The sequence below is a fragment of the Synchytrium microbalum genome (assembly GCF_006535985.1).
Source record: "Synchytrium microbalum strain JEL517 chromosome Unknown SmJEL517_scf0001, whole genome shotgun sequence".
Taxonomy (NCBI): domain Eukaryota; kingdom Fungi; phylum Chytridiomycota; class Chytridiomycetes; order Synchytriales; family Synchytriaceae; genus Synchytrium; species Synchytrium microbalum.
Window position 1 is genome coordinate 1,258,243 of NW_022158350.1, and position 13,675 is coordinate 1,271,917.

Sequence of the window (13,675 nt, forward strand, 5' to 3'; positions counted from 1 at the left end):
GTCACGTTTTGAAGTTGTGATTCGAAGCAGCAGCTCTGTCCACATGAACATCGCTAGTCTGATCCTTCCAGAGCCAGATACATACTATATATGCGATAATACACGTAGAGAATGCCTCTACTACTCTCTATACTCTCCTTCCACCACAGCATCTCTCCTTCCAAACTCTGCAATCTGATTGTCCAGAAACAGCACCAAATCCAGCGCGATGAAGGTATCTGCATCGACATGAGCACATTCGACTTTGATCGCTTCCTCAGTGACCTACGCCAGAATGACTGCTCGCCATTGGTCCAGAAGCTCAAGTCCTTCCTATCTGCATTCAATGCCACTCAGAGACCCATCTTGCAGCAGAGGAGGCTGGTCCTCAAGTTCATAGACTCCATTTATACAGAGTCATTACAGGTATATCATAGTCGCTTTGATCGCAAAAGTTTGTTGCTTGGGGTCATCTGGGGTAATCTGACACACATTGGAACATTTGGTTAGAATCCAATCTTGAACAAGGACAAGAAGGACGAGGCTGCTCAGGACAAGGACTCTGATGAAGACGAACAGTCTACGTGGATTCGTGAAGGATGGGAAAAGGTGGCAGTTTGTGGCTGAATGAGCGTGTGAACAGAGTTACGTGTTTATATGTAGCTAACACTCTTTATCCTAGTTGGTCATGACAAAGATATACGAATCAGTCTTTTGTCCCGCCAATTCAGAAGAACCCAAAATGGCTACTCATTTGACAAAGAAGATCCAGGAGTTTAGTTGGATTCAAGTAAGTCACGATACTATATGGACTTTTGTGCTGAAAGACGGATTGTTATTGATACTCAATATATTTCAGGAACGCCATCTTGATCTACCATTCAGTCTGGAATCGGCAATTGAAGTCGCTCAAGCCGAGCTACTCAAAGTGAATGGCTTCAAAAGTCCACGAGACAAGCTCGTCATTATACAAAATACAGTGCAGCTAGCTGTTGGTAAGTTTGATCCCAATGCTTGTCTCAATGATCGACTTGCTGAACATGCCGTATTGATCTAGATCTAATCAAAAAGACAACCGAGAATGCTGGAAGTGATCACCTACTTCCTGTTTTGATCCTCATCATAATACGTGCAAATCCTCCAAATATCATTGCAAACATCAAGTAAGACATTTGGATTGTTGGCAACATCTGTTGCAATGACTAAACCAAGCCCATTGTAGGTACATTATGAGGTTTAGACATCAGTCTGAGCTAGATAAGGGTCAAAACCAATATTACTTGACTACCATGGTACAGCCCTTCTTAATTTATCTTTTTTTGCTCAAGTGAACTAATCAGCTGATCATGGTTAGATGGGCGCTGTGTCATTCATATATAACTTGAGCATCAAATCGTTGACTATACCGCCTGAGGATTTCCTTACCTAGTAAGGCAAAAAACCAAATTCAGAACTTGAAGGAAGTCAATTAATCAACCTCTATTTAGCAACATTCAAATATCACCCGTCGAAACTGGTCAAAAACCAGACCTACTACCGCTCTCGCCAACGCCGCAATCGCCTGGAGAACCTGCTGACCGCGATCTCACAAAACGGCCAAGACTCACCTCCCAACCAAGTAATCCCGATCTTAATAAAGTCATTACGAATACCACGGGATTCTTCAATAGCTTATTCAAGGACGTAGCTGTGACGATGGATCACTTTGTAGATGGAGTTCGCGGTAGACCTAGTAATGCTGCTTTGGGAGCTACCGCTGCATCTCAACATGCTGGTGTAGATGGCAATGGTGTAGAGGCCATAGTAGATGAAAATGGGAATAGTATTGTTGGCTCAGATAAATCAACAGGACCAGATTACGGTGGTGTAGGTGGTCGACGAATACCGTCTAATCCAAAACTGGATTCTAGTACAGCAGCCAATGGTAGTAATAGTAATATTAGTACTGGTGCATCGAGTGCTAGTGCTGCTGTAACTCGATTACGATCCTTTTCAGAAGGTCTTGGACGGACATTTACGAGTTTGCTGGCCGGTGACGGACCAACAGCAGAAAGTCCTTCAACAGCAAGAAGGAAGACATCAATGGATCCGCAGCGTATGATAGATCCCGCCACACGTAGAGCTATAGAGCAAGCGGAACGAGAATTCGATCGTGAATTCTCTGCAGATGATTATACTACGAGTCAACGACCTCCTCAACGGCTGCTATCTGCATTCCCTGGTCGAGCCGGTCAGTATCCCGGTAATCCGAACGTGTATTACGGAGAAGACGAGACGGATAACAACTCTCCACACCAACAATTACGACAATCACCAACCAATAATGGTAATAACACTATCCCCCATTCAGACTTCCATGATCCGGCAATGATTAATCGTATTGGATTGACGTCACCTGAACGGGCTGAAATCGAAGAGTATGAATTGCAGTTGGCACTTGCATTGAGTTTGTCTGCTCAGGAAGCTGGTGGTGGTAGTGTTGAGGGTCCCGCTAGCACTGAGTTGGGGCAAGAGCCAAGCAGTGATGCAAGTAATCTTATAACTTTGGACGAGCCTGTAGTAGCATCACCACAATCGACTGCAGATGTAATACCAGATGCTATACCGAGTGCTGCTGTAGTGAGTGATTCTGAAGAGAGGCATGAACCAGGAGCACTACTTAACGATCCTGAAGTCTCAACAACAGAGAATCAAACATCGTCAGATATAACAAAGGGAGAGGAAGTACAAGAAGAAGAGAATCATCATAGTAGTGATGATGGTGTGGTTGGTCCGATAGTAGAAAAGCTGGAAGATACGGTGTTGGAACAGGGGTCGCATCACACTGAAACTGTTGCATAGAAGGAGGGGAAATAAACATCATGTTATTTTTTGTAGTTCATAAGAAGCATCGGATGACATGTTTCAAGAGTCGAAAGGATTGCTGTTCTACTAATTGGGCAACCATGTTTGAGAGCACTGTTTCTACAGCATAGAATCGTTCACTTAAGAAGTGTAGAATAGGAGTTTTCTTGCGTAAGTATTTCAAAAGTGTGTTTCATTAGGAGTGGGATTTTGGAATTGATTCCATCCGATGTGTCATCGAAAGGTTTTTTGTTCGGGTGTGTTCCCAGTAAAAAGAAACCAGAATTACGCAAACGTGGAAAACAATAGCGACAAGCAACAACACACTATTAGACACGCTCCACAGGCTTCAAAAGCGCTATGAACATCGCGAGTGACCCTCTCGATGGTGTCAAGGGTACGAAATTCCAGCCGCTTCTTTAGCTTCCACAACCCTCAACCCTCAAGAAAGAAGACATTGTTATCACACACTCATATCCATCATCCCACTAAAATAACCAAGGAAACTTCAATATTTGGATTCGGACCCGATATCGTATGAAGCTGCTTTCATATACCACGATCTTTACTGCTGCCACATTGCTGGCAGCATGTGTTTCCCATGTGCGAGCTGGATACCATAACTTGACAATGATTATCGCTGTTGACAATTATTTCCAGCTTTTTGTTAATAATCAGGTATGTGTGTATGTATGCTTGTAGTTTGTTTGAGTTTGGTGTATAGTGTAGCTGTACAGAACTGTGTTTTGCACTCAACTTGCTGAACTTTTTCACTAACTTAACATTACACTTTTTCAAAAGTCTATATACGCAGGACCATCAGATGGTGATAATGGATTCCAATACGCGTGGCAAAACATTAAGACTTTGACGTTTAATATATCTGGTGATGGACCATGGTAAGTCATCAACGTTTGAGTTTCGGATTCAGCAAAGGCAGTCGAAATAACATGTAATATTTTGATCTTGTAGGTTGGTCGCCATTGATGCTTTGGATACCGGTACAATTGCTGGTGTTGATGCTATTATATGGATTGACGGAAAAGTGTATGCTGCCACTGGCTCCATGGGGTACGTACTCATGCATTTTCCGTTCTTGCATATGAACTCTTTGCAAATCTATCCACAGCATAACAACAAACCAATCCCAACTAACATCTTCCTTTCATTTTACCAACAGATCACCATGGAAGCTTCAAATCGCCCCCTCCACAACCCACACCGTTAACCTCAAACCCAACCAAACATCCAACAATGCCCAGTCTCCCTGGACGAGCTGGATCACCCCGGACGCCAACGTCACCGACTACTGGCAAATGATGACCCAAGTCAACTATAACGACGCATCATGGACCAACGGGCAGAACATGGCATCAGTCCAAACCTGTTATGCCGATTTACCTACTTGGGGAAACATACCAGTTACGCTACAGAATTTGGCTGGGTCCCAGTATACGACTAGCATGCAATGGCCTGGTGATTGTAACAGTAATATCAACAAAAGGGTGTACTTTAGGGTTGTTATTACGCCGGACGTTACGCAGACTAATTTCGCTATTGCACCAACTGCTAGTCCTGTAAGTATTTGTTGCGGAGTGATTGGGGGGGTTTTGTGAGGAGATCCTGAAACGTGTTTTGCTAACGTGCTTTTTACTGGATTTAGGCCGCAAGCCCAGTAGCTTCCACGATCCGTGCCTCTGCTGTAATTTTATTTGATTCTGTGAAAACTTCACCCCACACAATATCTGACATCACAATTTTTCAATAGGCACCAAGCCCCGTTGCCTCAACCGTAACTTCAGCTGCTCCAAGCCCAGTTGCTTCAACCTTGACTTCTGCCGCTCCAAGCCCAGTCGCCTCTACCATCCGTGCTTCTGCTGTAAGTCTGAACATACGATTTCGAACGGTTGACAGAAACTAACAGTTCACCGTTTTCCGTAGGCTCCAAGCCCCGTCGCCTCAACCCTAACTTCAGCTGCTCCAAGCCCAGTTGCTTCAACCTTGACTTCTGCCGCTCCAAGCCCAGTTGCTTCAACCTTGACTTCTGTCGTTCCAAGCCCAGTCGCCTCTACCGTCCGTGCTTCTGCTGTAAGTCCGAACATACGATTTCGTTTTTGAACGATCAACAGAAACTAACAGTTCACCGTTTTCCGTAGGCTCCAAGCCCCATCGCCTCGACCGTAACTTCCGCTGCTCCAAGTCCGGTTGCTTCAACCATCCGTGCCTCTGCCGTAAGTCTGAAAGTACCTCATTCGCTCGAAACTCGTAATTAAAGCTGATCATGATGCATTTTTAACAGGCTCCAAGCCCAGTTGCTTCTGCATTGACATCAGCTGCTCCTAGTCCCGTCGCTTCTACTTTAACTTCTGCCGCTCCAAGCCCAGTCGCTTCAACTCTGACTTCTGTCGCTGCAAGCCCTAACCCATCAGCTGCTCCATCTGCCGCCCCAAGTACCGTCGTTGCCTCACCTGTAAGTAATTGACAGGAAGGACGTCCATCTTAAAAAGCCATCTAACATGTTCATTTGGGAATATAGGTGGCCTCGATTAAACCATCCACCATCGCTTCACCAGTTGCATCAGCTGCACCCTCAGCTGCTCCATCAACCATCGTCGCATCAGCCCAAGTTTCCAGTGCCCCACAATCAACATCTGGCGCCATCGCCGGTGAATCAACCCCCTCAACCACCACTCCATCAGCAGCTCCTTCTCCATCCCCATCTGATGCCCCTGCCGGTACATCCAACACTGTAATCTACGCCTCCATTGGTGCTACCGGTGCCGGTGCAGCCGCCGTCGCAGCTGGAATGTTTATGCGCAAGAGAAGGATTAATGAAAACACGGTTTCACCATCTGAAGCTGACTTGTTTTCAAGTGTTAACTTGTCGTCGAACCCAATGTACGAGGCTGGTGCTCGTCAGAATGAAAATCCATTGTATGAGCCTCAGGCTTCGGAGGGTAATGGTAATTGGTTGGGATCGTTTGGTGAAAGTCATCTTTCTTTAGCTTAAGTTTAGTGTTTATGTTTAAGACGTGGTGGATTTTTTTGTGTCCATCACATACCCAAGTAGATTTTTACTGTCATCATTTCAGCTCTGAAATATATTTAAAGGATTCCCAAGTCTGTAATTGGAAGACTATGTTTGAGAAAAACTTTGGTGTTGTTGTGAAATGTAGTTGCCGCAATGCGATATATCGATATATAATTAGAGGTATAAGGGAGATGCAATAGCACCGATATCCATGTATTGCGCTATATAAGCGTCAAATCACCTCTTAAGAGCTCCTTGCCGAAAGCAACGACTCTTGTCGCTCGAGAACCCAAACCTATTCCTACTCAATAACAAACAAAACTTGCTCTCACAACCAAACACACAGACTGACTCTGTTATAGACTTCTTACGATGTCGACCGTCACGTACAGCCCTCCGCTATCTATGACATATTATGCTGCGGCTGGTACCGCTACACCAACACCTACCGTAACTCCCAACATTTACTATTATGTTGCTGAGACGACTCCAACACCCACTGCGACAGCTACGCCTGTTTTTGAAGTATATCCAACTGTAAGACTAATTTAATAAGGTACCGAACTTTGGAGACTGACGGTCAATCCTGTATTATAATAGTTGGGAGCTTCATCATCATCAGGCCTATTATCATCCGGATCCTCTTCGTCACCTACATCGGACTCTTTAGCAGCTAATCCTCTTCTCATTGGTGGTAAGAGCATCATCCGAGTCATTGGATATCAGGAATTTTTGAAATTACACACAGTTGCTAAAACTGAGACTCTCATCTTTGCTTGTAGGGGTGTGTGCAGGTGCCGTAGCACTAGTTGGAGCAGGCCTCTTACTACGCCGAAAGATGATGAATGGAGGATTTGGTCGTGGTGCAGCAGCTGCTGGAACTAGCAGTTCCATTGTCAACAATCCAATCTATCAAGGAACAGCAAACGAAATTGAAAACAAGGCTTATGAGCCCATGTCTAGGTCTGGGTCGAGAGCAGGACTTGGCAGTGTGAATTGGGATAGTAGTACCAGCTTAGATAGTTTGGCTTGATGGAAGAGAATTGTTAATTGGTTTCAAAGCGAGTAATATGATAATATACAATCGTTATAAACGTTTTAATTATTGCAATGTTGTGTTTCTTGAAACTTATAATATAAGCCAACCACTTGTGCCGCAATTTCGATTACATGAATGGAAGCTAAGCGAAGTATGGCTAAAGAAGGGCCATTGAAGTGGTCCATTAAAGCTCTTACGGCCACTTCCAGAGCATGGCAAAGCGTGGGTTCCTTGGGGTATCCGTTTGCGGCAATCAGCAATTCACACACAATGTGGAGACGCGACAAGGGACAAACTTCAAGTATTCAATGAAAGAAAAAAGCTTCAAATATGATGTTCATGTGATCATAGATCAATATTTTCTGCATGCCCTTTGTGTTTAACTCTCCGATTCGATCTCTCCCCATGATCTTCAATGAAGGAGGAGAAACAAAGGATTTACTTGGGGGTACAAAAAAGTTGCAGATTATCACCAATTTCATTTCACACTTATACGCCCTAGATATAGTTCTTGTTATCGCAGGAACAGCTACTACATCATCTTTACATAGTGTCGCTGCACTGATTCTTACTTGGACAACAGAAAACAGCAGGAACGGATGTCATCGAATCTAACCTCGCTCCTTGAACCTTCCCCGTTCGCCACTGCAGTTTCATCGCCCATAATTAAGGCCCATAATCAAGGGCAAGAAGTCTTCCTCAAGCAATGGGTGGATTCAAAACTCTCTCACATGGAACGCAACGTTGTTGAAACTCGACAACAACCATCCATGTTGCAGGATCGGCCACTACCACCGTATGTACAGCACGCTGATAAATGACTTTGATTATCCCGGTTCTCATCCGCGATCTGTCTGTAGACCACCAAAACGCCAAAAGACAATGTCATCAACTCCTGCCGATATGAGGAGCTCAGCTTTTCCTGCTATGCAAATGACGGCTACAAACCCGATGGAATCTTACTGTACGAACTCAATACTAGTCGTATCTAGTTTCTCCGTCATTGAAAAATCCAGCATTGGATGAAGCTCTCGTCGCATGGCACTTAACACGTTTCCTTTTTCAAACAGTCTTGAGACCTCCAGGACAACAGCCAATGGCATTTCCGACTTCTGGATTGTATTCTTCGTCGGGAATCGACATGATCGGAATACTCTCTCGAGTTGCTCATCGCCCGAATCCAGTGATTGATCTAGGGCCAGTTGATTTATCGTCGTCTTTTCTCGTTGTGGACGCCAAAAAGGCCGATATGCCGATTGTATACGCTTCTGAATCATTCGAGCGACTGACGGGCTACTCTGGGCAAGAAATTATGGGCAAGAACTGCAGATTTTTGCAATGTAAGCACATCTTTTAGATTTAAATCATAGTTTTTTTAAACCTTAAAACAAATTAACTCTTCATAATCATGTATCTAGCTCCCGATGGTCTCGTTGAGAAGGGCAGCATACGTCGATTCGTCGATAACTCTGTCGTCCAGCAACTCAAATCATCAATTGAAAACAGACAGGAATGTCAATATATCAACATCAATTATAAAAAGTCTGGAGAGCCATTCGTCAATCTCATAACAGTCGTGCCGATTGATCTTGGATCGGGTGAAACCTCGTATTTTGTTGGCTTTCAAGTTGACATGATGCAGCAGTCACGAGCCATTCTTAGGAGGCTTGAAGGTTAGTTGTGACCTATCGATTGTGAAAATTTTCATCATTCAGTGATGTGTGTCATTATCGAATCGTACCGCAGATGTCGATTATGAGAGTTTCATTCCGTAACACATGTCGTTAACAAAAACATCGATCTCTTATTTAGACGGCTCGTATGTTATAGACTTCAACAGCAAAGAACAACACGAGTCCGCACATCCGATACCATCTGCCTCATCAACAACAGCACCGATGCCATCAATACCACAACCGCCACAAATGATGAGGAATGTGCAACAGCAGGCTCCACTACAAACTATGCCAGATCTTGGCAAATCAACCGGTATGCGCCCGTATTCAAGCAACCCATTCCAAATACCGACAAGTCCTGATGATATACCCGATCTCTTTGGACAATCATCGCCGTCGTTCATAGGTGGATCTACTACATCAGGACGAACGCCTAGCGTCGATGAGAATATGACTTCTGGGGCTACAATTGCTGCTGCATCGTCAGGAATGGGGCAACAAGAAGAGGATGAACAACAACAACCACCAGACTTTGACTTTGATGTAGAGTCTATTGCAGAGCATGAGCCATCTGCATATCCAGAGGGTACCATAGATCCAGAAACTCTGAGCCACTATAACTTGGTACAGAATGGGCCCGACTTTATACATATCTTGTCGTCACGAGGCATCATCTTGTTTGCTTCGCCAGCATCATGTAAAGACATGTTTGATTTCGAAGCTGGTGAGCTTATCGGCAGGAATATTGATAAATTCTGTCATCCGGGAGACTTGATTTCTCTAATGAGAGAACTCAAGTTTTCTACATTGAATGGAAACATATCTGCTATATATCGATTCCGAAAACGTATTGGTGGATATGTATGGGTCGAAATCACTGGCCACAAGTATGAGATGAAGAATCGTAAAAAGACTAAATGCTTTGTCTTGTCTGGCCGTCAAAGAACAACGGGTGAGCTGTCACAACGGGAACTAGCTCTAGACTGGACTCCATCATCAGTACTAACAGGTGACTTGCCTCTATCCGACCGTGGTAGTTTACCAATAAAATCCGATATATGGGCCAAAATGTCTGTAGAAGGCTTCTTCCTGTATATTTCATCTACATCCGATTCGCAAATCCTCAAGGGTGCTACACCAAGTCAACTATACGGTACACGCCTCGTAGATCTAGTAGATCCAACTGAACGGGATATGGTGTCTGAATACCTCGAATCAACATCAACACAATCAGTAGGTTGTGAATTCACAGCACACATAATCCCATGCGAAATATCTTCCGCCATAAAAGTCACCGAAGCTGTAGCCGTGTCTATAGGGCTATATCCAGCTTGTATAACAGATGATCCAGCATTTATATTCTGTCGTATTTCGGGATACTCGTCTGTTGATGAACGACCATCGTGGGGAATGATGGTTTCAAATACGAATATCTTTGATGACGTTGCTCTGGATCAGTCTAGCTCGCTACAATTCGAGCTCAATCAACTCAAGATGAGCAACAAAAGGATTGTGGAAGAGTTGAACAAGTTTGGGGTTCATGTCGAAACTGGAATAACTCAATCCAAATCGGTATAAAGTTTGCCAAGTTGATGCTGATGAAGCATTCTATTGGGATGATAATAATTCTGACATGGTAAATCTCGATATTTAGAAACGATCCAATGCTTCTGCCTCCCATTGAAAACACATTAGAAAACTTTTTCCATTGCAAGGTATGTTTTGTACCTGTCTTCATGTCACAGTAGCAAATGTGCCGGACCATATCTAACCGCGTCTATTTCCTATTAGATTCTAGTCATTTTCATATCTTCCATAGTCCACTCTCGGCACTAACTCATATAAACTCTGTACAGCACAATACATTTTCTTCTCTTGAAAACAAGTTTTTCGTCATTGGTCAAGGGCGCGTCTAGTAGCTAGTTGCCATAGATTAGAATGCGGATCTCGACAGCCAACACGTAAAAATGAATGCTGGCACTCAAAAGCTTGGCGGTCGTTTGTCTTGAAAAAGTGTCTATTTTGAAAAATGTATTTTTTGCAGATGGCGAGAAATCGATCGCTTCCTTATGATAGAGCGCGATGCTTTAGGCAGGAATTGACAACATAATGCCACTGCATAAGTGGAGGACTCTACAATGGGAGTCATACTAGCAAAAATGTATGCAGTCGTCCGATATGCTGAAACAGACTAATCTAAACAAGGGGGGAAATTTTTCAAGCGGTCGGAATGGAATGGAAGCTTGGCCGTGTTTCAGACTGCTCTTCGGGTGAGCCATGGACAATGGTGTAATGGTGTCCGGTTGTCTCAAACAAAAAAAAGGTTGACACAATTCGTCCAAGAATCTCTCAGCTAGAAAAACCATTCATTTCTCTACCAAAAACTAGAAAAATTTCTTCAACACTACCATACCTCACAGCATCACGTATCAAAGTATCACAATGGACGCCATCACTTATGGAACTGCTTCTCTTCGAGTCATGTCTGAAGTGCCTGAAGGACGATTGAGCAAACGTGGACGCGCTTCTTGGTATGTGTTTTGGTTATTTGCTTTTCATGCACTGATTCGTGGTGGATCCAAGTATTTGATCATGGATTTTTAACGATTTGCTTCACTTTTGTTCAGGTATGTTGGCGACCAAGTTGGTTCGTGCAATGGTGTATGGATCTCTGCGAATGATATGGTCTGTGCTATGGTGAGCTATATACTTCAAGACTTTGGGTGCCCTTTCAGTGCGAACTCCTGCATCCGCTTTGGAGAGCTCGTACACATAGCATATCGAACTTACACCAGTTTCTTTTGCTTAGTCAGAAGCAGACTACAAATCAAGCTCTTGTGGAAGATGCCTAACCGTTACTGGACCTCACGGCTCTGCCAACTGCGTCGTCAAGGACGAGTGTCCAGGATGTCCATCAGGCAAGTTCGATTCCTAGTTTTTTTGTCGCTTGGGCTTCGTTGCCTTCTTGTCCACTAATCTAACACTCACCATCATATCTTAGGCGGGCTTGATCTTACCCCTGCCATGTTCAAAAAAATCAACAATGGTGACTTGAACGCCGGCATCGTCAGCATCTCATACACATCTTGTGGCGGCAAGCTTGCCGAAATAAACTCTACCTCATCTGCCGCTGCAGCTGGTGGCTCGGTGGTCTACTCGTCGTCAACAATCCCTGCTCAACAGCTGTCTCCTCCTGCTTTGGCTGGAATTGTCGTCGCTGGGCTGTTGTGTCTGTTGGCTGTTGTTGGATTGATTATTCGAAGGCAGACGAGAGGGGCTTCTAGGAAAATAAAGTGAGTCCTTGAAAAAGCTACGTATCTTAACGCCCAAGTTGCTAACAATCATTATCACTTGTAGTGAATTCAATGCCAAAGAAACATCCGTAAACACGTTCGGCCTGCCAATGAAGGAAGCCAAGATGGATGTAGAGAGCTACCCAGTATACACGGCACCCGCTGTAGCTCCAGCTCCAGCACCATCACCCGCTGTACCAAACGTCTTGAAGAATGCTGGCATTCTCTCAGACGAGCAGTACAAACAGATGCTAAGGATCTGATCAAAAAAATTGCCACCCACCAGTCTTATAAATCGACAGGGATACTGGTCTTAAAAGAGTCATTAATTTATGGGGATTAGTTTTGTTTTTTTCATTATATTCGGTTTTGCCAAGTTTTGGTATAGAAACACCTTAGATACCCAAGTAGATACCCAAGTAGATACCCAAATGATGCACATTTCCAAATGATGCACATTTGTATAGAGTCGCTTTACTTTTTCATATATATACCCCAACAGTCAACACAGTAACCTTTTGAGTGTTGAAGTGTAGCGAAATGTTTGGATGATTGCGAAGGTGTGCATTGTAGCTGCGACCTTTTCTTATCCCTCGTGAACAATTCCCATCATGAAGCAGTATCTTCAATAAAGACTTGTGAAAGTTTTTGTGTTCCGAAAAAAACCATGGAGGCGAGTGTATGCATCAGAGAGAATCTATTCACGGATGCTGCACATAATCAAAAACCAACATATAAGCATACTGCATTTCATTACGCACGACTGCAGATACAGAAGGCGGATGATGTAAACATCATTGTCGACGTCCTTGAGCAGTGTACTTTCATCCAACCACCCCATGACATTAATGGTCTCCAACCGCTTCTGGACCACACCCGTAAACTTTTAAAATTGTAGACCGCGTGATCAATCACTTCTATCTTCCATTAGCTCACAGAGTGTGTATGTGGTCCAAAGTGACCGAAGTCAAGTCAGAAATTTTGAGGACTGTCGACTTGGATTCCTTGCTGGCTCTTCTACAAGATTGAGCGAAATCCCTCCACTCGTTGGGAATTTAAGTAGAAATTCCAGCTTCACCATCCTGGATATCAGATGAATCACGATATGCTTGCCCTGGTCAAAGTTATCCACAGTCAAGTCTTCCAGATAACCAGATTGCTGAACAATGAGTCCAATATCAAACTCGGCCTCTGTATATTTGAGCAGGCCCAGCACTTTGAACTGAGAGCCCCTTCCTGTCAAGAATCGTATAATGTGACCACTCCAGGCGCAGCTGCAGTCGTAGTTAAGTAATTTAGGTGCGGTGGTTCGAGTCCACATACGGGTAGACTGATATGCACAACGAGATCTCGTGGAATGTTGGGCTGGGTGTTGAATTCGACATGGAAAAAGGACATTCGAAATTATTCGTCACAAGCAAATGACGCTCTAATTCGATAAAGGCAACGAGTGAATATTCGAGATCTTCAATGCAATAACTAGTATGAGACGCACAATTGGTACTTTCCTTAAAAGCGTCGGATTCTTGGACGGCTGGATACTTCAACACCAGATGTTGATGACAGACTAGAACTTTTGCCTTGTTCTTAGGCAAATCCATCCGTCAGCGAGTCCGCAGTAAGTAGTGAAATACCGACACAGATTTACGGATTTTTCACTTCCGAAATCCAGCAAACACCGATCTATGAAACGATGTTTGCAACATTATTTGCTCAATATTCTGCAGTACCAAGCCCCAACAAGAACAGGAAGCTTCTCACAGCAAATTACTTGCTCCGAAGAGACATAAGTCAGGCTATTCACTATGACCTT

At 43.9% G+C, this 13,675-nt stretch overlaps 2 protein-coding genes across 2 annotated transcripts; both read left to right on the top strand.

The window, feature by feature from the left end:
• Positions 1 to 228: 228 nt before the first annotated feature.
• SmJEL517_g00316 (uncharacterized protein) lies at positions 229 to 2,820 on the top strand (the record flags this gene model as incomplete). Its single annotated transcript, XM_031166246.1, has 8 exons — positions 229 to 405; positions 490 to 588; positions 662 to 769; positions 839 to 974; positions 1,037 to 1,142; positions 1,202 to 1,271; positions 1,334 to 1,407; positions 1,467 to 2,820. 8 exons carry the CDS (start codon positions 229 to 231, stop codon positions 2,818 to 2,820), a joined length of 2,124 nt encoding a protein of 707 aa, XP_031027790.1.
• Positions 2,821 to 7,492: 4,672 nt separating this feature from the next.
• On the top strand, positions 7,493 to 10,147 carry SmJEL517_g00317 (uncharacterized protein; the record flags this gene model as incomplete). The annotated part of the gene is made up of 5 exons (XM_031166247.1): positions 7,493 to 7,689; positions 7,754 to 7,857; positions 7,964 to 8,233; positions 8,312 to 8,566; positions 8,706 to 10,147. 5 exons carry the CDS (start codon positions 7,493 to 7,495, stop codon positions 10,145 to 10,147), a joined length of 2,268 nt encoding a protein of 755 aa, XP_031027789.1.
• Between the last annotated feature and the right edge of the window lie 3,528 nt (positions 10,148 to 13,675).